Below are 21698 nucleotides of genomic sequence, written 5' to 3'. Positions count from 1 at the left end.
GCAATGGAAACAAGGAATATGAACGGCGTTTTTCATGTTCTTAAGACTCGTGTGTCAGTTTTGGCAAACAAAAAGCTAAGACGATGAATACCTGGTTTTCTTGTTGTATCTCAGTACTTTTATTATTTATTAATTTGTTTATCCCCCACAGTTACTTAATTGCATTTCATGATGTGACTGGCACCCTCGCTCTCTCTGCCAAAAAAAATATTGAAAATTAGCAATTCCAATCTGATCATTATCGATGATCGACGGGGTTCAACATTTTCCATTAAAAGGCCGAAAAGTATCTTTAGATAGTTTTTCACCACGATTCCGTTTTAATGATTGTTCATATGCACAAATCTTAAGACGATTAAAAACTTCCCTCAAATTTCTTTGTTTGCGGTTGTCAACACCTCGTTTAAAACCGCTTCATGAGTCGACATCCAAATTGTTCTGGGCACCAGCTGGAAAAAACTGAAATCATCTCACATGTTTGACAATCTAACTTTCCCTTATTATATTTTGGTGAATTTTTATCATGTCAGGCCATAATTCGTACAAAACCCTGTGGAGCTGCCGAGTTGGATCGGACAATGCGATTTAAGACTCAGGCGAAACGGAGAAACACCGTGCGATTTCTATTCAACCAAAAATACGTGTTTGGTTTTGAGGAAATTTCTAGCTGCGAGTGGGACTGTTGAGTAGGATATTAGCCTGTATTTACAATAAAGAGGACAACTTCGCAAGGTATAACCAACTTATTTTTTCAAAGTGTGTCTCTGGGGATATCTGTTCCAGTTGAATTGTTTACATTTCGGAAATTCAACAGTTTGCGGATTTTCCGGAAATTCTCCCTTCATCGTAATTTCCGCTCCATTTTCCCACGGTTCGAAAGACCAAGGGTGGGTTTCAGTCGAAGGAAACTAATATGTATTACTGAGCGGGAAGTTCGGGTCAGCGGGGATCTTCTGTATAAATTGTGTCAGTTTTTGTTTGGGTAAATAATGGTTGCTAAAGAATACATCTGAAGAAACCATCTGCGTGAAAAGCAATTTAGTAAGCAGAAAAAAAAAAAAGCTGTTGAAAGATCTACACTTTGCCCGGTCTTAGCGTTCAGTTGCCTCGCTTTTCGCACTAAAAAAAACAAAGAAGAATTCTATTTGCCGTTGTCATTTGTAGAAAAGGTATTTGACAGACGCAAGTTGATTATGCTGAACGCATACACCAATGATGAATGACACCGGAAAAAACAACTACGTATCAGCAGACCATCACTTAGACAATGAAGACAACGCGAGCTCCAATACCATTTTCAAGATAATCTGCCTCCTCAATGCTCCACTGATGCTTACATCCATTCTAAGTAACGCTTTGGTATTGGCCGCCATCAAAAGAACGCCATCCATTCGCTCAACGTCCATGATTTTGCTCAGCAGTCTCGCTGTTTCAGACCTCCTGGTTGGTGTTATTGGTCAACCGATATATATTGCTGATCTACTGACAAACCACAGTTTTATCTCTAAACTGTCGACAATGGTAGGGTTCTCTGTATGTACAGTTTCCCTCCTCACAATAACAGCTATTAGCGTTGATCGACTTTTGGCTGTTCACTTTCACCTCCGATATTCTACTTTAGCGACAAAATCCCGTGTAAAATTCATTTTGGGAATGATTTGGTTTATAAGCTTCGTCGTATCGGGTTTCGACCTATGGAATAAACGCGTCTATCACCTCTTGGTAGCCCCAGTGATCTTCATTTGCTTGATAATTTCCACATGTTGTTAAATCAGAATTTGTCAAATTGTCCGCCGTCATCAGTCAGACATGCAGGCTCAACAACGTTCAGTGCAAAACAACAACAATGAAGGAGACGGTGGTCATGTGGTAGAACTAAGAAAAAGTGCCATGAACACTTTCGTATTCTACATCGCTTTAATTATATGCTATAGTCCAGCGTATATTTTGTTAACTCTCAATGGACTATTCTTACATATGAGATGGCAACCAGAATGGAACTTTGCTACCACTGTTATATTCAGCAACCCAGCAATCAATCCATTTTTGTATTTTTGGCGTCTTCCAAAGCTTCGAAAAGCAGCTGTCAATACAGCAAGACAAATTCTATGCAAGCAAAAGGAAGAGAATTAGAAGAAGAAGAACAAGAACAAGAACAAGAACAAGAACAAGAACAAGAACAAGAACAAGAACAAGAACAAGAACAAGAACAAGAACAAGAACAAGAAAAAGAAGAAAAAGAAGAACAAGAAGAAGAACAAGAAGAACAAGAAGAACAAGAAGAACAAGAAGAACAAGAAGAACAAGAAGAACAAGAAGAACAAGAAGAACAAGAACAAGAACAAGAACAAGAACAAGAACAAGAAGAACAAGAAGAACAAGAAGAACAAGAAGAACAAGAACAAGAAGAACAAGAACAAGAACAAGAACAACAACAACAACAACAACAACAACAACAACAACAAGACGAAGAAGAAGAGGCATCAAAGATAAACTAACTAACGATTAGATTTTGAGCTCGAGATTTCTGAGGTGATCCTTGATGAGGCCGTAGGCCGAATCAACTATTACCTCGTGGAAATCGAGAGCGAATACTCTAATTGTTTTAGTAGAACTCTAACTGAATTCAACGCAGATAACGGTTTCCAATTATTTTTCTTCGCATTATTAAACTTTAGCATGCTTTAACCAAGTCGCGCGGACTGAATTGTCATTGGAAATTTGCAGTTATCTACGTACGCGCACCCGTCTTTTCATTAATTTAGATAGAAAGATAGACAATCTTTATTTATACACGGTATAAAATTCGTCGGCTTTAACAAAACCTAATACTATAATATAATTAGAAATATTTAATAAAAAGCTGCTATCCACGTATGCCGTGCCTTACAGTTCTTCTTTGAGTAGTCGTTTGAATTGCCCAAGGGACTCTGCTTCCCTTAAGTTACAAGAAAGACTGTTCCAGAGAATGGCGCCACTATAGCTAAAGCTATTTTTGTAATAGTCTGTGCGCGGTAATGGAACACTGAGTTTATTCTCAGAGTCCCTTAGGTCATATGCGATTTCTCGCCTTTCAAATTTAGAACTGAGATAGTCTGGAGCCAACCACAGCAGAGACCTGTAAACCATCGTAGCTCTTTGAAGTTTTTAAACTCAAAAAACCGTTACTGTGCTTCCTTTAGTCTTCTTAGGAATTTAATTATCCATTTGGATCTAAACTCTCCTCCAAAATTTCGGAAAAACGAAAAAAAACGTCGCCATTTCGTAGACGACCACTGCACTCTAATGGCTGACAGTATATGAGAAGATCAGACAATCAGACTGCAGCATTTGCATTAGTATACTAGTAGAATTCTACTAATCATGTACAGATAAACGCTTGGCTATTATAATAGCTATATGACGTTTAAAGCCAAGTCCGCAGTCCTGGAACATTCCATCGACAAGATCTTTCTTCTAGAGGCTCCTAGACTCCACAAGAGCAGCTAAACATTGTTAATCTTGATGTCCTCAATAGACTGCGAGCAGTCTCTCTTTTGCTCGGAAATCCGTCGAGAAGAACGCAATAAAGAAAGCAAAACAGGTCTGATTGCGAGTGCGACATGCGAGTGGCGAACGGCGAAGCCGCGAGCCGCAAGTAGCGCGAGCGGCTTGCGGCTTCGCATATGACGCTCGCACGCTTACGACCCACCGCTCGCGTGTGTTGCTTTCTTCGTTGCGTTCTTCTTCACGGATTTTCGAGCAAAAGAGAGACTGCTTGCAGTCTACGTCCTCAACCAAGAAATTTGCTTGTAACGTCAGAGAACAGTTGTTTCTTTATTGACTTATTGTGATGAACCATTTCCAATGGATTTAGTGACAATATATTACTCAAGTTTTACCGTTTGAATCATTCAACTAAGTTTAAATGCTTTCAGTTCGCATTAAGGGGCCGGTGGGTAGAATTCAAACGTGCGTGACATTCGCCCTACGTGTGTTGCACTTGATTTAAAATTTAACTCGTCGATCATAAACATATTAACATAAAACCTTTACTTCAACACGATAAGAATCAAAGCTACAAAGCTTGCGGGGTCGCGTATACTAGTACATTAAAATACGTTAATTAAAATATATTCATGTAAATACATGTGATTCGTTGCGTAAGATTTTTGTTCAGTACGTAGTATATCATGCAGTAATCGTGTCAATTGCATCGATATTTTTTAGTTTATTTCATCAGTTACTTCAGTCCACCAGTTCATATCAATGGGAAGAAGTATCTGTAAGTTGTTTGTCTTTATCTTTTTGATTCTGTTTGTCACCTTTTCTTAGAATTATTGTAACCTATTGCTTTTCAGTCGAACACCACATGATTTAACCACAAAATTACCTCTAAATGAAAGTGTGCAATTTCTTTTGAAATTACTTCTCGGTCTGATGTCTACATTAGTTTAAAGATAGCCGCCGCTCAAGTTTACCAAGGCTTAACTGAAAGGAAATTATGGCCACGAATTCGAGTGAATCAACCACGCGCGATCGAGACGGGCGACCTGCATGTAATGTGATCCAGGACAACGAATGAATTCGACACGAAAAAATCCCTTGAACTTTGCACAGCGAAGGCAACTATTACCAAGTAGATCAAAGAAGTTACGGAATACATTTTTTTTTTTTTTCGAAAAAATAATTCGATGAGATACATTGGCATGGCTGTTATGTCATGTCATGACCATAAGTACGCATTGCGGACCTTCTTTTTAAATTTATTGTCAATGAACTCAGACCACAGGGGAAACGAACAACATAATCATTTACATTCATGCAAAATAAATTAACTGTTTATTCATTACGGCTGATTAATTAGCTGTTAACTAGCTGTTACTAGCTCTTCCTAGGTGTTTGTTTACAGCCCAACAATCTCCAGTTACATGTGATTTCTGTTCCCATGCATTTAACCCACTAACTCAGAAATCGTTGAGAGAGGCAGCCTTTTTAATGAATTCGCTAAAGAAAATGGTGGAAAGAGAACTTCAAACTATCTGGACGTACGAGTGGCTGGTCCGAATTTGGCTTACTTTTTTGCCATGAAAACAAACGTTGTCGAAACCGCGACCAAATGAGATTGACGCAAGCTGGACACCACGGGGTGCAAGATACCCTTCGACCGCAAGTGGACTTGATATATCTGTCATCTCAACCTTGGTTACCAACCTAAACCATGGTTGAACTTTTACCTTGGTTAATTTTCTATTGTCTCGGGCGGCGTTAACAATTTTCCATGAAATGAACACATCACAACGCTTTTCATTGCCTGTAAATCAACTGAAAAAGCTTTTGTAGTCAATAATAAATTCGGTCCAGCTCCGGGTCCGTCGAGGTTAAGTTACTTGTCAAGTTATGTATTAATGAAAAAAGTTTCGGATTGGCAGCCAAAGCATATTGGAGTTTAACTAGACAGTGTTGGTCTGTATTTTGTTAAAAACAATATTACGTGCTTGTCATAAGTTAGCACAGATTAATGAAGTTTGGATGCTAAATTTAGGTCTGAGAAAGTCAAACAAGAAACCACAACACCGCAAATAGCTTCATTTTTCCGAGCACCGTAGCGTGAAAAACACAAATATCCCCCACCAAAGGGTTTGCGATCACCGCAACAGTGCAAGTTGGGATTTTATTCACCGCATCACCGCTCAAAAAAACAAAAGAACACGCTTAAATTCTGGCCTGTAGGCAGCTTTAAAGCTCCCATTCGATTTGCGTTCACTGAGAACCTTCTCGCTCGCCCAAAGCACAGGGGACCGGAACACTGTATCAGCAATAACATAATCATTTACACAATAAATGCGCTGTTATTTACCTGTGTTTCTGGGTCTGTTTGAGCCGTTTAGAGGGGATTTGATTTGAAGCAAAGGCGGTTTACATTTGAAATATTATCTTGTCTGCCGCTTTGTAAATGCGACAATCCGATTTCGTCTCGAGTTTTCACTATCTTCATTAACTGTTAACTCTCATCGGGGGAGTGATTCCCAGGTTTAATAAAACCCTCAAACCTTCAAGAGGGCCGATAACTATATGGAGATTACGCACTAATATTGCATAATCTCACAAAAACGAGATACCGAAGCGGGGTCATTGTTTCAGCGATCACAAGCTCTAGACGCTTTCACAGCATCTATCTCAAGTAAATATGGCGGGAATCTATTTGTCGCTTGAACTTGGGTTGACCAAGGAACGTGCCAAAACATCACCGTATAGGGCAGGAAGAAAGGGCCGTGGATTCGAAGTTCCGGTTTTATAGGAGATGTTTTGGCACGTGACCTGGTCCACCTACGACAGTGATGAAAATTTATATCATGGTTGCTTTTAAAAAATATAAGAATTAATGCTTTCACAAACGAATGGAGCAGGTCGTTGCTTTGTAACTAAAGTGAATGAAAAATAGGATTTTTTCAATCTGATATCGTAGCCTAATGCCTGCGTAATTTATTTTAACCTCCCTTTAACATATTTTCTATCAATAAAAATACGTCTTTTACGGCGAGCGGAAATTTTACGACGAGGGGGAATTAGCAATACTCGTTGAAGGTCTATTAGAAGATGTAACTAAGTTCTCAGACTTTATAGAAACTTATACACTATACTTTAAACCGTTATTTTGCGGTAGCAGCTGGTAAAAGCCCTCTTCTCTCCCTTGTCTCTTGATAAGTATCAGGAGTAAAAATAGTCCCGTTTTGTAATTTTGGTTCACGAAAGGTTGCGAAGAGTTTGGGCTTTTTTGCTTTGTCTGGTTGTCTGTTTGTTGCTTTTTTCTTTTTTTTTTAAAGGAGGATAAGCTCATATGGCACATGGAAGCACATTTGGGCACAAAAGCATATTTCCTTTTGACAAGATAAACGATGACGAAATACTCCTTTTCGGTGCAACTTTAATTTAACCTGTTCGTTCCCATAATTGTGAAGCCAGAATAACACAATGAGAGCAATTTATCTGCCTTTCATAAAGGTTTAATTGAGATTGGCGAAGCCAAAATCTACAACGACTCAATCAGCATTAAGCAAACACCTTCAGTGTGAGATGGTAATTTGAAAGCCAAAAACACTCAAGTCACTGAAATAAATATGAAGTCAAATAATGAGTGCTTTCACGTAAAAAGGAATTGGGCAAGCCGTTGCTTTGTAACTAAACTGTTATGAGTTATTGTGGGGCGCTTTTCATTAATTTGCGTGGAAACCGGAATTTTTCAATCTGATATAAGATTTTTAACTGGGGTGAGCACCTCAGTATGGCATATGGAAGCGCATTTGGGCACCAAGACAATATACATATTTCCTTTTGACAAGGTAAACGATGAAAAATAATCCTCTTAAACTATTCAACCTGTTCGTTCCCCTAATTGTGATCAAGCCTAAGTATAGCAATGAGCGCAATTTCGCGATTCTCTTTCACAAAGGTTCAATTAAGATTGCTGAAGCCAAACCCACATCAATTCAATAGGCATCAAGTAAACAACTTTGAGCGGATAATTTTGAAAGTCAAATACACATCTTTTTAATTATAGATTAGTTTTCAGCAATAATAATTACATATCATCTACTCTATAACGCAGCACTCTCTTAATTTCGATTCATTGTTTCATTATGAATTAAATTTAGACGACATTTCCCACGCTGACATAATTCCCTATCGCATATTTCACAATGTTATGTTACCACCACAAAAATTGTGAACGTAAAGCGGAGTAACCCTCTGTATAAAGGCTTCGACTGTCACAAAACGCAGGTAACTATGGCGATCTTGTGACGTGTTATATTGCGAAATGAAGCGTTCCCCTTTTAAGCCTGTGAAACAGGATGTAAAAGTGAGACAGTTAGAATTCTATTAGCTAACTCTTACCTTATTTTTAATCTATACTTATAAAAGTCGCGTCAAAAGACGAATACTTAAGCCAATGGAATATAACAGTGGGTCATTTCTAGTCATTTTGTGCTAGTTTCACAGGTAATCAATTATTTATCATTTTATCGGGATGACAGATGGTTTTGGCAAAACGTCATGAATACATTTACTTAATAAAACCTCGTTTACCCACCTCGAGACTATTATTCCGCGAAGTTATACAGTCGCTTAATTCTCTGCGTGATAAAAGGAGTATTGTTAACAGATTTCAAGCTTTAGAGGAGCAACGTTAAAACAGCGAGTGGCCTGATTGGTCACCTTCGTAAACTCTGACAATTCTTGAGAATGGAGAGCTACGGTAGCGACAGTAGAAGCGGCAAAGGAAACCATACTTTTAGTGTCGAAACCACTGTCATTATTAACTGCTCCATAGTTCCACTTCTCATCATTGTATCTATCACTGGCAACTTATTGGTCTTAGCAACTATCAAAAGATCTCCTTCACTTCATACACCGTCGATGGTCTTCATCTGCAGTCTCGCTGTCTCAGACTTCCTTGTTGGTTTCATCGCGCAACCGCTCTTCATGGCTAGAGAACTAACACAACTGCATCTCGTTAAGGTACCTCTGGAAATAACAGCATATGCTGCCTGTGGTTTTTCTCTTTGTATCATGACAGCGATATGTTTGGATCGATATGTGGCTCTTCACTATCACATGCGATATCCCACTGTTATGACTACCCCTCGCGCCATTTATTTAGTAGTATGCGTGTGTCTTTTCAACTTCCTCATGGCCATTAGTTACTGGAACCGGACTGTCTATCTATACATTATGGCAACCGGAATCTGCACGTGTCTCTTAACATCGGTAGCTTTTTACATTAGAATTTATCAAATTGTTCGCCGCCATCAAATTCAGATTCATTGTCTACAACAAGCAGTACAATGCGGCTCAGATACTATAGCACACATGACCATGACTCGTCTGAGAAGAAGTGTCATGAATACTTTTCTATTTTTCATAGTGATAGTTGTTTGTTATTTTCCTAAAGTTATTTCCCTGGTAATTTATAATTTGTCTCTCAAGAACTGGAATATTGAGTGGAAATTTGCGAATACTGCGATCTTCCTGAACTCGTCCATTAATCCAATCTTGTACTGCTGGCGACTCCGTGGACTACGAACAGCAGTTTTCAAGACATTCAGACAGCTTTTTTGTAGAAAATTTGAGTAAAGCGTACCCTCACGCTTGTTAAAACACTAAAAATGTATCTAGAATATAATACAAATAATAACAATAATTAATATTTTGTGATGAAGTAGACTTTCGGCATTATTTTTATAGCCGTTTACAAAAGAAAGGACACGATCAAGCTTTTCGATCTCACTTATTGAAATTTTTTCTTGCTAATAACTACCTTACTTTTTTGCGCATCTTTTATATCTCTTTTTGGAGCTCCGTAATGAAATTGTGCCGATTCAGGATTGGTATTTCTGGTGGTAATTACTTTTTTCACGATTGTTTGAATCATTTTTACGCAACATGTAGTCACCATAATTAAGAACGATTATTTGTCTTAACTGCATTAAATATCATCTGTATTTCTTTCCCGTGCTAGAACGAACTTGCATCTCAAACTTATAGCTTTCAAATTTCAAAGATAAATCATGGAGATCGATTGGAAATTTCACTAAAGATGTCCCGACGGAAATACGGATACAACAAACAAGTGAATAGCGCTTTCCTTGTGTGCTCATTGGGTAGCTCGGAGGTGATTTTACTTGGGCATAATTACGAGGAGTGTTACTTTGACTTAAAGGAGTGCTCAAGACTTGAAAAACAAATAGTAGTAAGGAACTGAAAATAAAGACCGCGTTAACATGGAGAAATAGTCACATCTTTAGCCTGGAAACGGTCAAATTTACCCCATCGACAGTTAAATTTCACACTTTTTGTATACGTCAACCCCACAAAACTATTCTTCTCTCATATTCTAGCTGTAAAACGAATTTAGACCCAGCGCAAATTTAGTATATTGCATCAATCCTATAATTCTGACATTTTGTGGTGTCTCGGACGACCGAGTTTCCAATTTTTAAAGAAAACCGACATTTCCGTCAATTTTCCAATTTCAGACTTGACACTAATTAAGAGGTGATGATCTATAGCTGTTCCCACGGTTAACGCCCCCAAGCCAAGGCGAGTCAAGTCGTGTTCGTGATATCCGCTTTCGTTTTTGTCTTTGTGTCACAGACTACGATGTTCAGACTTGCTTAGACTCATACACTACGCAGCAAACGAAAAAGATCCTCAGACTACTATGAAAATCACGAGGTCGTCTTAAAATATCCGCTTTACGATGCTTAGACTTGCTCAGACTACTACGAAAACCAAGGGGTGCGCGATAGTCTTTGCGCATATGACGTATGACGTCATTCAAAATGGCGCAGAAAATGCGGACGGTCAACGAAAAATCTCAGGTTCCCTTTGAAACCACAGGACACCCAGGAATATGAACTGCATTCTGCGAACGCAAAGAGCCTAGTCGCGAATCTGGTAACGCGCGTCAAGATACGAGGTGTACTCATCCGGCATTGCAAGTTTTTAGGGGGGGATGTATGTTCAGAGGCGAGGAGATATTGAAATGGAAATTTAAGGCACGTGAACAAAACTGCCGGATTCAGCTTAACATAAGATTCGGTTGCTGAGTCACGTAATACTCTTGGATCAAGTTTCAACATTCTCGGAACCTTTTTCTTGCCCAGCAGTTACTTCAATGCAAAAAATTCCCAACAAAGACCAACGAATGCGTGGCTTATTAGCAAACAGTAAAACTGCTTTTCAAACACGTTTATTTTCTTACTATTTCTACAATTATTGCTTCCCTTAGGTAAACCCACATTAAACCATTACTGAACTGCAACTGGAAGTCGCTTTTCATACTCAAGATGAAAGAAATCTTTATTCATTTTCGGCCGTTCCGCTGATGCCCAACAGCAACATTCCCCGAGTTAGATCCCTGTTGACCAACACTACCAGCGGTGTTGCCAAAGGTCATCTGACGTTTGCCGTTCAACTGATACCCAACAGCAACATACCCTGAGTTGATTCCCTGTTGGCCAACATTGCCGCCGGTGGCGCTCAAGGTCATCTGACGTTTGCCGTTCAACTGATGCCCAACAGCAACATACCCTGAGTTGGTTCCCCGTTGACCAACACTACCAACGGTGTTGCCAAAGATCATCTGACGTTTGCCGTTCAACTGATGCCCAACAGCAACATACCCTGAGTTGGATCCCTGTTGGCCAACACTACCAGCGGTGTTGCCAAAGGTCATCTGACGTTTGCCGTTCAACTGATGCCCAACAGCAACATACCCTGAGTTGGATCCCTGTTGGCCAACACTTCCAGCGGTGTTGCCAAAGATCATCTGACGTTTCCGTTCAACTGATGCCCAACAGCAACATACCCTGAGTTGGTCCCCCGTTGACCAACACCACCAGCGGTGTTGCCAAAGGTCATCTCACGTTTGCCGTTCAACTGATGCCTAACAGCAACATACCCTGAGTTGGATCCCTGTTGGCCAACACTACCAGCGGTGTTGCCAAAGATCATCTGACGTTTCCGTTCAACTGATGCCCAACAGCAACATACCCTGAGTTGGTCCCCCGTTGACCAACACCACCAGCGGTGTTGCCAAAGGTCATCTCACGTTTGCCGTTCAACTGATGCCCAACAGTAACATACCCTGAGTTGGGTCCCTGTTGGCCAACACTTCCAGCGGTGTTGCCAAAGATCATCTGACGTTTCCGTTCAACTGATGCCCAACAGCAACATACCCTGAGTTGGATCCCTGTTGGCCAACAATACCAGCGGTGTTGCGAAAGGTCATCTGGCGTTTGCCGTTCAACTGATGCCCAACAGCAACATTCCCTGAGTTAGTTCCCTGTTGACCAACACTACCAGCGGTGTTGCCAAAGGTCATCTGACGACGGGCAGGGTCCTCCAGTTCTGAATATTACAGTGAAATAAACTCAAAGTTTTTCTCGAGCTTTAGGCGGAGGTGGTGGGAGAGGTGGGTTAGGGGGTGGCGAAAGGCTTTTTTTGTTATTCTTATTTTTTATTTATTTTTGTTTTTATATACGAAGCATACATGTCAAAAAGGAACTTTGGAACTCTCTCCTAGTCTCCATCACCGGTAAAACAAGCTTTCCCAGAAAAGGAGCATTTTTAAAAAAAAAAAACGTACTGAATTGGCCAAACCGTACATACGCAATTGAAAAGATATTGAAAATCGCATTGGCCTACCCCTTGATGGCTTTTTGAAGATCTTCTTGCCCTGTTTAACTTACTGTACCTAATATATAATTTTTCAAGGCAATAAATGATGATTATGATAATGTTGCGGTTCGTTCAGTTTTGCCTCTGCAAAACAAAGGGCACTCCTGAAGTAAATCTACAGTTTTCTTTGAACATCGCCTGCCTTTTGATTATGCTTGTCACAATGAGCTCAAAACAAAACGTTTTACTAGCTATGTACAAGAAAAGGTATGCTTAGGTCAATTAATGCAATGAGAATTAGACAATTGCTCTGTGAAAAAGAAGATATTAAAACTGAATAAAAGCCAGAGTTTCCTTTGAACATGGGGGGTAGGGGGAGGGGGGTTGTTCAAAGTTGTTTACTTAAAAAGGAACCAAACAACAGCCATATGCATCGAAATTCGTGATTGGTACCGCATGTACATATCTCGATTCGTATCTACCTTATTACATATTAGCATGGGAAATGATTAACAAGTGTTACTGTTCATTGTGTAGCTAACAACAAAGTAAATACAGTGTCACTTTCAAAAATCCCGTATGCATGAAAACGCCCGCTAGCTATAGCAATAAACTGATGGACATACCGGCCATCTGCCTTTCCAGATCCTCAGCTTCACGGTCTGAAGGTTGAGGAAATGACATCGCCAGACCCAAAGAGATGAAGAAGTAAACAAAGAACTTCATATTCCTTCAAAGGAACGTAATATAAAATTAGTTTAATTCTTCAAGAATGCCAGTGAAAATGCTGCTTGCAATATTTAACAACTGGCCGATCTATCAATTTGATCGGTGGGTGGGTTATGCATGGCTACAACAGTGGCTAAGGGCGGTGAATCAGGGGCGGATCCAGGATTTCTCTTAAGAGTGGGTTTCACCACTAAGGAATGGCGTAACTGACTGGTGTAAACAAAATTTTAAAAGCGAAAACCAAGAGGAAGCCTTCATCTCAAGGGGGGTGCACACCCCCAGCACTTCGCCTCTGTGAATGGTAAATGCATGAGTTTGTGAGAAAGTGAGACTGGTGTTTTTCTTTGCAAGCCCGAGACATTCTGACATTTTAAATTGCGAGACCGAAACTTTAAAGTTCTTCAATTGCGGCCGCGGGACATTCATGATCAGACTCTCTAATTCAGACGTTATTTGAATCACCAAACGAAAAAACAATCCGGACCTCGAGAATTTCTTAGCGTTAGATAAAATCGAGACTCCAAGTCAACTTTATGAAAAATCTAGACTGCGAGACACACAACCGCTACTGGCTCATGTCTTCTTTTAACAACCGGTAAAATGTCCTGCCATTGTTTCCGCGTCCCCGCCGATCGTTTCTCAGGTTTTTTCCCTCGTTTTTAACCCGCAGGACAACGAAACAGGCTTAGACTGTGACATTGCGGTATTAGTTGCAAAAAGATGATGTAAATCGGTGATTATTCTTCACTCTTCTTTGCTACGATACTGTCCCCTTAAGAAATCGTTTCCGAGACAGAAAAATTGCCGTAATATTAACACAGAAGGCCTTTAATAATTTGATTCTGTTTGAGCTCTCTGTTAAAATGTTTCATGCGGACTTATTGTATTCTGTGAAACCAAAGGAAGTGAGCAACAGAAAGAAACTCAGAATTTTCCCAGTTAGCCAATAGCTAGTGGCTTGGAATTGAAGGCAAATGTAAAATGTAACGTAAAATCTAGTAACAAGAATACCTACTGGGCTAGAATCTTCTCCTTGAATGTCTTCGTTTAATGCGCTCTTCCGAGATAGTCAAAAACTTCTCAACAGCTTAGTTCCCTGTGGAGAACTGAATGTTGTTTGTTCCTTTACCTTGATTTAAGTAGGCCCAATAACGAAATTGTTGAATACGAAATTGACAGATGTAAATTTGAAAAGTCAAATTATTAAAGCTCAAGTTGCACCTGCAACTTATACGTTTCTTAAAATTTTTATCGTAAACCAAAGTTTCCTTCTGATCTCGCGCGACGAAATTTCTGATTAAAAAAGAGAAATTTCTAGAGAAATACCGCTGCGCAAGCGGCGCTGTTTTCATGTTCAATACATGCAGGTACGTTTTGGTGACTGTAAACTGAGCTTCAATACTTTTTTCAATACTGTAATGTTCAATAGCTTTAAAATTAGGACGGTCCTAAAAGCGCACTAAGCATCAGATCAATTTCATGTCTTTTGAGTATTTCAAGCAAAACTTATTAAATTCCTTGATAAACGATTTTCAACCAAATTATTGCTTATTCTTATTTTCGAAGGCCAATTTCTTGTAAGTTTGCGATTTCAGTATTTCAAAGAGCCAAGTCGTTTTTTAGTGATACATCTATGTAACAAGTAAAAGCTACAAACAATAGTCTTAATAATAGTCTTGTAGATCTATGTAAATATTCAATTTAGTTTTTTAAATAGTGGTTTTCATTTCAGGCTAATGTTAGTACAAGAAAATTACGATCAACGAGCACATTTGTTAACAAAAGGCTTTGATGTGGGATGCACTAGGCAAGTTTGTCATCTGCTACATCATCATCACAACATGGTGTTATGACACCATTAGTGCGAGAAAGGCTTTGACGGTGGAGCCTTAAGGGGGCATTCCCAGCAAACTGGCCGGCCGGCAGTGGGCTAACAACTCACTCCGGTGCTATACTTTTGTTACCGAAACGGGCATCTGCTACTAAGGGAATCATTGTTTCGCTTGGGAAATCAGCTCGTGATTAAAATTGGGCTCCAAAATGACGAAACGTGACCATTGAAACAAACTGATTAAAATCAATTTGTTTGACACATGGGGTACTGGAGCCTTGTTATTTTACTCTTCTTTCATGCTGAGAGATTTTAACATCAATTCAGAGCAGAAAGCTATATTTTGCTTCCCTTTCGAAATATTAATCACACTTTGCCAAAGAAAAGGTATTCTCTGACTTGCCGTTAAATTACTCTATGTATGTGTCAACGAGACCACCGCGACTTTAGGCATATGGAACCAGACTTTTTAAAGTAGCTGATAAAGTGAAGAGTGCAAGTCCACCATAACTACTGAATGCAAAAGGTTCAGGAACTTTAACAAGGTTTTTTTCAAAACAGGTTAGCACGATTGAATTCAAAAGGAGCGTTTCCAAGAACCAGAATGAACAACAACATCATCTTTAAGAACGACTCAGCGAGTGGTTGTTTAGCTCCTGCAAACAACTTTATCATCATAAATTGTGTTCTTAATAACAATCCGAGGCAAAAAGTTATATTTTGCTTCCTAAAAATATTAATTCCACTTTGACAAAGAAAAGGCATCTTATTGCCTTAGAGGTAAATTGCAACCATCTTCACTCGTCGCAATTTAACAGCAAAGCAATAAGATGTCTTTTCTTTGTCAACGTGTGAGACCATGCCACCACTTTAGCAATTATTGCTGTCAAAGTAAGCAAATGGAACAAGTTTAAATACATAGTAAGCGATAAAGCGAATAGGAAATAAGGCAACCAGAGCTATAACACGCTAAAGGTTCAGAATCTGCAGCGAGGTTAGCACAATTTTACAAGAGCGTTTGAAGGCCAACTTGACGAACAACAACACCATCTTTAAGAACGAAAAAGCGACTGATTATTCAGCTTGTGCTAAAATCATCACCATCGTAAATTGTGTCCTTAACGATGTTATAATGCCTCATTGCTGGCAACTCGTTAGTGGTTGTTGCCATTTTTAGGACTCCGACACTTCGCTCACCATTCACAGCGTTGCTCTGCAGTTTGGCTGTGTTAGACCTTCTTTTTGCCTCGTGGCTTAACCATTTTTCATTGCTATCGAACTAAAAGGTTGTTTTTACTTTCTTGAGAAAATATTTTCTTTCATGACTTATGGCTGTTGTGGAGTTTCCCTTTGCACAATGAAAACTATAAGCTTAGACAAGAGAAAATGACGCATTTTTCTCTCGGCTTGGATAGATCTGCGGCCCTTCACTACCACATGAGATATGTTACCATGGTAATTACACCTCGGGTCTTGTCTGCGTTAGCAATAATATGGGTTATCATTTTTCTTTCGCCCGGGATTTTGTTCTGTTGGCGTCTTACTGACTTTCGATCAGCAATTGTTAAGACAGCAAGAAAGATGTCCTGTAAACGAACAGATCAATTGTAAAAACAAAACATGTAATTTGTGTTATGGAGTCCAATCCTTGAAATACTTCATTCTGGTGGTCTTTCCCGAAAGGTTGTAAGCTTATGAATGGTCCTTTTTAGCTGACATATAAAGGAGCACTTCAGAAATTTTGGGGACTTGACAGATATGAAGAAAACAATCTACACTGAGCTGGTGTGCACCAAAATATGTGAGAGTAGCTGTACAATTCCAAAACATATTTCAATTAAGATTTCGATTTTTGTTTCTTATTCTATTGCTATTTCTGTCTCTAAACTTCTGTATCCTCAGGCCACACTTAGCAAGCATTAAAAGTTGTAAATAATGCAGAGAGTAGGTGGCTCTACTTCTAGCTTTATAGCAAAATAAAAATTGGAATGCAAGGTTAGTAATATAAAGTAATACAATTTAATATAATGTGATGTAAGGTAAGGTAAGGTAAGGTAAGGTAAGGTAAGGTAAGGTAAGGTAAGGTAAGGTAACGTCAGGTAAGATAATGTTATGTCATGTAAAGTAAAGCAATGCAATGAAATGCAATGTTATGCAATGCAGTGTAATGTAATGTTAACGTTATGTAAGGTAATGCAATGCAATGCAATGTAAATTTAAGGTATTTTAATGTGATGTATTGTAATTGTAATTTCATGTTAAGTAAATTGAAATTAAAAGCAACTCAACAAATGACAAAGGAAGTAAAAATGATTAAAGGGTCAGTGTGAGGGTAACATTGTGGTTAAAAAGGAAAATCGAATTTTGTCAGATGATTCTTGCCTATTTAAAAGTTTCTCGTTTCACTTTCCAGACAATTAAGCTTAATTCCAAATTTTGAATTTCTGTATGTAGCCATCGATGTGCTAGGCGCGGAGGTCTCGTGGTTAGTGCGCTCGTCTCTGGATCGAGCATTCCGGGATCGAGCCCTGGCCGGGGACATTGCGTTGAGTTCTCTGGCAAGACACTTAACTTTTACAGTGCCTCTCTCTACCCAGGTGTATAAATGGGTACCGGCAAAATTATTGCTGGTGGTAGCCCTGCGATGGACGAGCATCCCATCCAGGGGGGGGGGGGGGAGGGGGTGGGGTTAGCCTCTTAGCAGGCTCACATTTGATTCACACGTGCGAGCGACAAAGAGCAAAGCGATCCGGCGGGAACGAGTCTGGTGAAGAGGCGCTAAAAAAGTGAGCCTACCTTTGTCTCTGTAATTTTTTCATTTTTTCTTCGTCTGAGCGAAGTGAAATACCATCGGTCGAAAAGCGGAAAAGGTGAGAAAACTGTCAATCTATTGTGTTTGATGAGGAGTGATTAAATCCCCATGGAGTCGGTAATTTACCGCACAATAAAAAACAAGTCGTCCACATTTGGAGTCAGAGGAAGAGTTGAGTGCGCGTATTACTGATGTTTTAACAAAGTTTCAGTCTATTTCTGGTTAAATTTCAAACTAAAGAGGGAGAAGGAAATAGTAGTTGAAAGTATGTTAATGAATCAAGACGTACTTGCCGTGTTGCCGACTGCATATGGGAAGAGTTATATATTACAAACGTATGTGATTGCAAGCGAGCAACGAAACAACACGAAGGCGTTTGCCCGTTTACCAGCATTGTCAAAAACCAGATTGCCGAGACAAGATCACTTTGACTCAAGTGTGTGTCCTTAGTAGACATAAACTTTGACAGTTTTTCTTCCGCAAAACTTTATCAACAACGGATATCGCGCCTACATGTTGCTGATGTTGTTAATGAAAATTTTTCCCGAGAAATCTGAGCTGCCAAAGTTCACACTTCCGGTGAAAATTAATTGACTTATTCTTTTCTGCGGTTTCCGGGGTGGAAATAACAAATGTGCAGAGATCAGAGCAGGCTCACTTTCTCGTCATACGCCGCGCGCGCTTGTGCTTCAACGTGAGCCTGCTCGCAGGCTAGGGGGAGTGGAAATTTTCCTAGTCGCTTATTGCTACAGAAACCGAGACAAGCTCCGGTCTGATTGGCCACTTGGCTCGTATGCAGACTTAACCTTTTATGTAGCCATCGATATATAGTTATAGAAGTTTAGTTTCTGTTACCACAATAATGACAACTATTTCTATCAAATTATACCCAAGCAATTACGATTGTCAGAAGATGATCTTCTTTTCGTTACATTTAACTCAGATGGAATCAGGTTATTATAAACTAGGGCATTGAGCGCAAAATGGTGTTGCTGCTTTCTATGATGTAGTATTTCAATACGTATGTATTTATTACTTCGCAATAAAGGTGTTTATCGCTTACTTTTGAAAACAATAGACTGATAAAAAAAAGCACTTGTCTATCAGGCAATGTAAATTCGACACTTTCCTGCAATGAAGATGTCAGTAATACTTCAATATCCAAAAGTTAGTTGAGGGTGACTTAAAATTATAAGTCGGTCTGTATGAGGTCCTTCTATTGTCCGACAAACGGACCTCGAACAGATCGACTTAACTTGACTAACAATAGACGGACCTCGTGCAGAGCGACTTAACTTGACTAACAATAGACGGACCTCGAACAGATCGACTTAACTTGACGAACAATAGACGGACCTCGTACAGAGCGACTTATCATTTGACTAACAATGGACAGATCGAAACTTACTAGAACCGACCAATGACTGCTGACAAACTTTACACGAATCTTTCAGCCGATACCGTTATGGCTAAACTGGCCAATCACTTTCAACGGACCAGACTTATTACATCATAGACTGGCCAACACTATTCACTTGACTCTGAAAATGACTTCCGCTTAGGTCATATTGAAACGTCAGTCACCAACAACAGTTCTTTTCAGAACTACCCTCAGCCGGACGATCACACAAGACGAGCTATTTTCTTTATTGTCTTCCTTAACTGCTGCTCGAAGTTCACGAAGACGCCAGCGGTACAAGAAGGGATTAATGGACGAATTCGCAAATGACAAAGTTGCCGTAACAACCCACCCTGTGTTAAGATTTGTAAAGAACACATTCCTGTAAGAAAAAATTTGGTAAATGACAATGGAAAATAGCAAAAAATTGTACAGATGTAAGACACGAAAGTGTTTACAGCAGTTTTGCTCAATGAGGCGCACGCCAACTTATCTCCCGTTTCATCATCTGTAAGTTCGGCTTCCGAACAAAAATCAGCAATTGATGGTGATGGAGACTTCGATAGATACCGATGTAAGATATGGTGGAGGCTATGTTATAATCGCAAAATAAAATAGGGCCAACGTAAAAAAAACTTCCGGCACATGCCAAGAGACGTGAACCATAGACAGCGTTGAAAGTGAATAAACCAAATTATTACCAAATTAATTGAACACGCTTTGTCGTAACTAACGTGTTACAAGTCAAGTGATGCTGTAGTGCCAAAAATCGATCCACAATTATCAACGCCAGTGTTGCCAAATTAGGGAAACATTTGCTATGAGCTCTCCGGCGATGTAGATCGGTTGGGTGACCAAACACACATCTAGGCCTGAAACAGAAAGGCCACATAGCAGAATAACGGATAGAGAATGAAGCAACGGGGTGTTCACAACCGCGGTTAACACCATTAAGTTTCCAAAAATCGATATAGGCATACGCGTTAACAAAAAGAAAAGGCATGTTATTGGTTAAGTGCCTAAGAGGCTTCTTGACACGTTGCAATTTTACTGCGAGACAATAAGATGTCTTCTCATTGTCAACGTGTGACTAAACGTTTTGAAACGAAGCAAAGTATACCTTTCTTTCAGGGATTGATATTAATTTTGCTCAGCACGAAAAAAGAATTGAAGTATTCTTTTCTCATAACAATGCTGCAGTATCCCGTTGGACGATAGAATTGATTGCATACCACCGTTTAAATATAGAACATTGACCCAGCCTTTAGCAAAGAACTCCACCAATTGTAATTACCTCACTATGTTGTAGATTATTTTGGCAAAAAGGAGGAACTTAGAAAACACGTTCAGTTTTTAAAGGTAATTCCACTATTCGTAGATAATTAAGGGTTTTAAAGTTTGGATTTTTTTGCGTGATTGTTAGTCTGTGTTCTAAATAGTGGGAATTTGGGAATGAAACCAAGGGAGTTTTCATCCCCAGAAAAGGTATCTTGAGAGATTTGTATTTGTTTAGATTACTAACGCAATCTTTTCAATTCACTCATTTAGCCTTAACACTTTAAGACCAAATAAATGAATTGAAAAGATTGCTATTAACCCTCATGACACAATCCAACATATTCAAATCTTAAAAAAAAATGTAAAAAATCCCTGACGGCCATGCTGAATGACAGGAACAATGAAGCTTATTAGAATTCTTTAGTTATGGTCATCCAACCTGACTGCAAGGACGTCAGCTGCAAACGATGAATGGCTGCAAGTAGAACGCCACCTAATCTACTGTATGCACTTTTTACAGCTTTTAGTTAAGTTGTTGGCTGTGGCTTCACAATACAGAACTTTGGAAATAGAAATAGTAACAGAAATCGAAATCGAAATATGAGTATAAAAGTTAAAGAAAAAGTGAAATGAATGAATGAAACTTTATTGCACACTCCCAAAAATGGGTTTCTCAGTGAACAATACAAATACAATAAAATACAATGAATGGAAAAGTGTGACACTATTCTTGTTTCAAAAACTGGTCAAGAATCTTTACTATAAGATTTTTCTTAAATTTAACTGAACCTTTGCACAGTTTTAAGTCTTTATCTAATGAATTCCATAAGTTTACTATCCTGTATTGAAATGTCCTCTGACCAGCAGCGAATTTACATAAAGGAATGTTAAGTTGTCCAGGTCATGTTGTACAAATTTACTTTACTAATTCAGTGTACATTGTTTGCTTCAAACATATCTTACAGGTCCGTAACATGCCTTCATTGCTCCTTTATATACATGTATATAAGATTGAATAGCTAAAGAGCTAATATACAGCTAAAGAGGATCATTGATAACGTTACAACTTTATGGGGAAGACCGCCATATTTGGAGTCAAGGGTAGAACGTTAACTCCAAAACACAAATGAAATTTCTTTGGACAAGTTATGTTTTTACAATTGATCGATTTGTTTACAGAACATCTTTCTTGCTGTCTTTGTAATTGCTGATCGAAGGTCACTAAGCCGCCAACAGTACAAAACTGGATTAATAGAAGAGTTCAGATATACAATCGAAGTATAGAGGTTCCATTTTTGTGTCACCTTAGCCTGTGTGTCGATCCCAAAAAAAACCAAGTTAAGAAACATAGGGAAATAACATAAAATCAAAACTATGTGAAATACGAAAGTGCTCATGCTGCTTTTCTTCAATCGTATTATGTTCATGTTATTATTAGCATTTTGCACTGCTTGATGTTGAGCTTGTATATGTGCCTTATGTCGTCT

General features: G+C 39.1%; 1 protein-coding gene and 2 pseudogenes across 1 annotated transcript; 1 reads left to right on the top strand and 2 right to left on the bottom strand.

Moving 5' to 3' along the window:
- The first annotated feature begins 602 nt into the window (after window positions 1–602).
- Window positions 603–2133, top strand: LOC145470629 (uncharacterized; annotated as a pseudogene).
- Window positions 2134–10244: 8111 nt separating this feature from the next.
- On the bottom strand, window positions 10245–11629 carry LOC145470064 (uncharacterized). The gene has a single exon (XM_081453895.1). It carries the CDS (start codon window positions 11309–11311, stop codon window positions 10847–10849), a length of 465 nt encoding a protein of 154 aa, XP_081310021.1. The 5' UTR covers window positions 11312–11629; the 3' UTR covers window positions 10245–10846.
- Window positions 11630–18587: 6958 nt separating this feature from the next.
- LOC145470874 (uncharacterized) lies at window positions 18588–19911 on the bottom strand (annotated as a pseudogene).
- Window positions 19912–21698: the final 1787 nt, after the last annotated feature.

The sequence above is a fragment of the Orbicella franksi genome, chromosome 15 (genome assembly GCF_964199315.1).
Source record: "Orbicella franksi chromosome 15, jaOrbFran1.1, whole genome shotgun sequence".
In the NCBI taxonomy this organism is placed as follows: Eukaryota; Metazoa; Cnidaria; class Anthozoa; order Scleractinia; family Merulinidae; genus Orbicella; species Orbicella franksi.
Note: the sequence above shows the minus strand (reverse complement) of the source record. Positions and strands in the feature narration are given on the sequence as shown.

What these genes read in the sequence shown, in the direction of transcription:
- LOC145470064 (XM_081453895.1), bottom strand. Translation starts at nt 11,311, where the DNA reads ATGATCTTTGGCAACACCGCTGGAAGTGTTGGCCAACAGGGATCCAAC.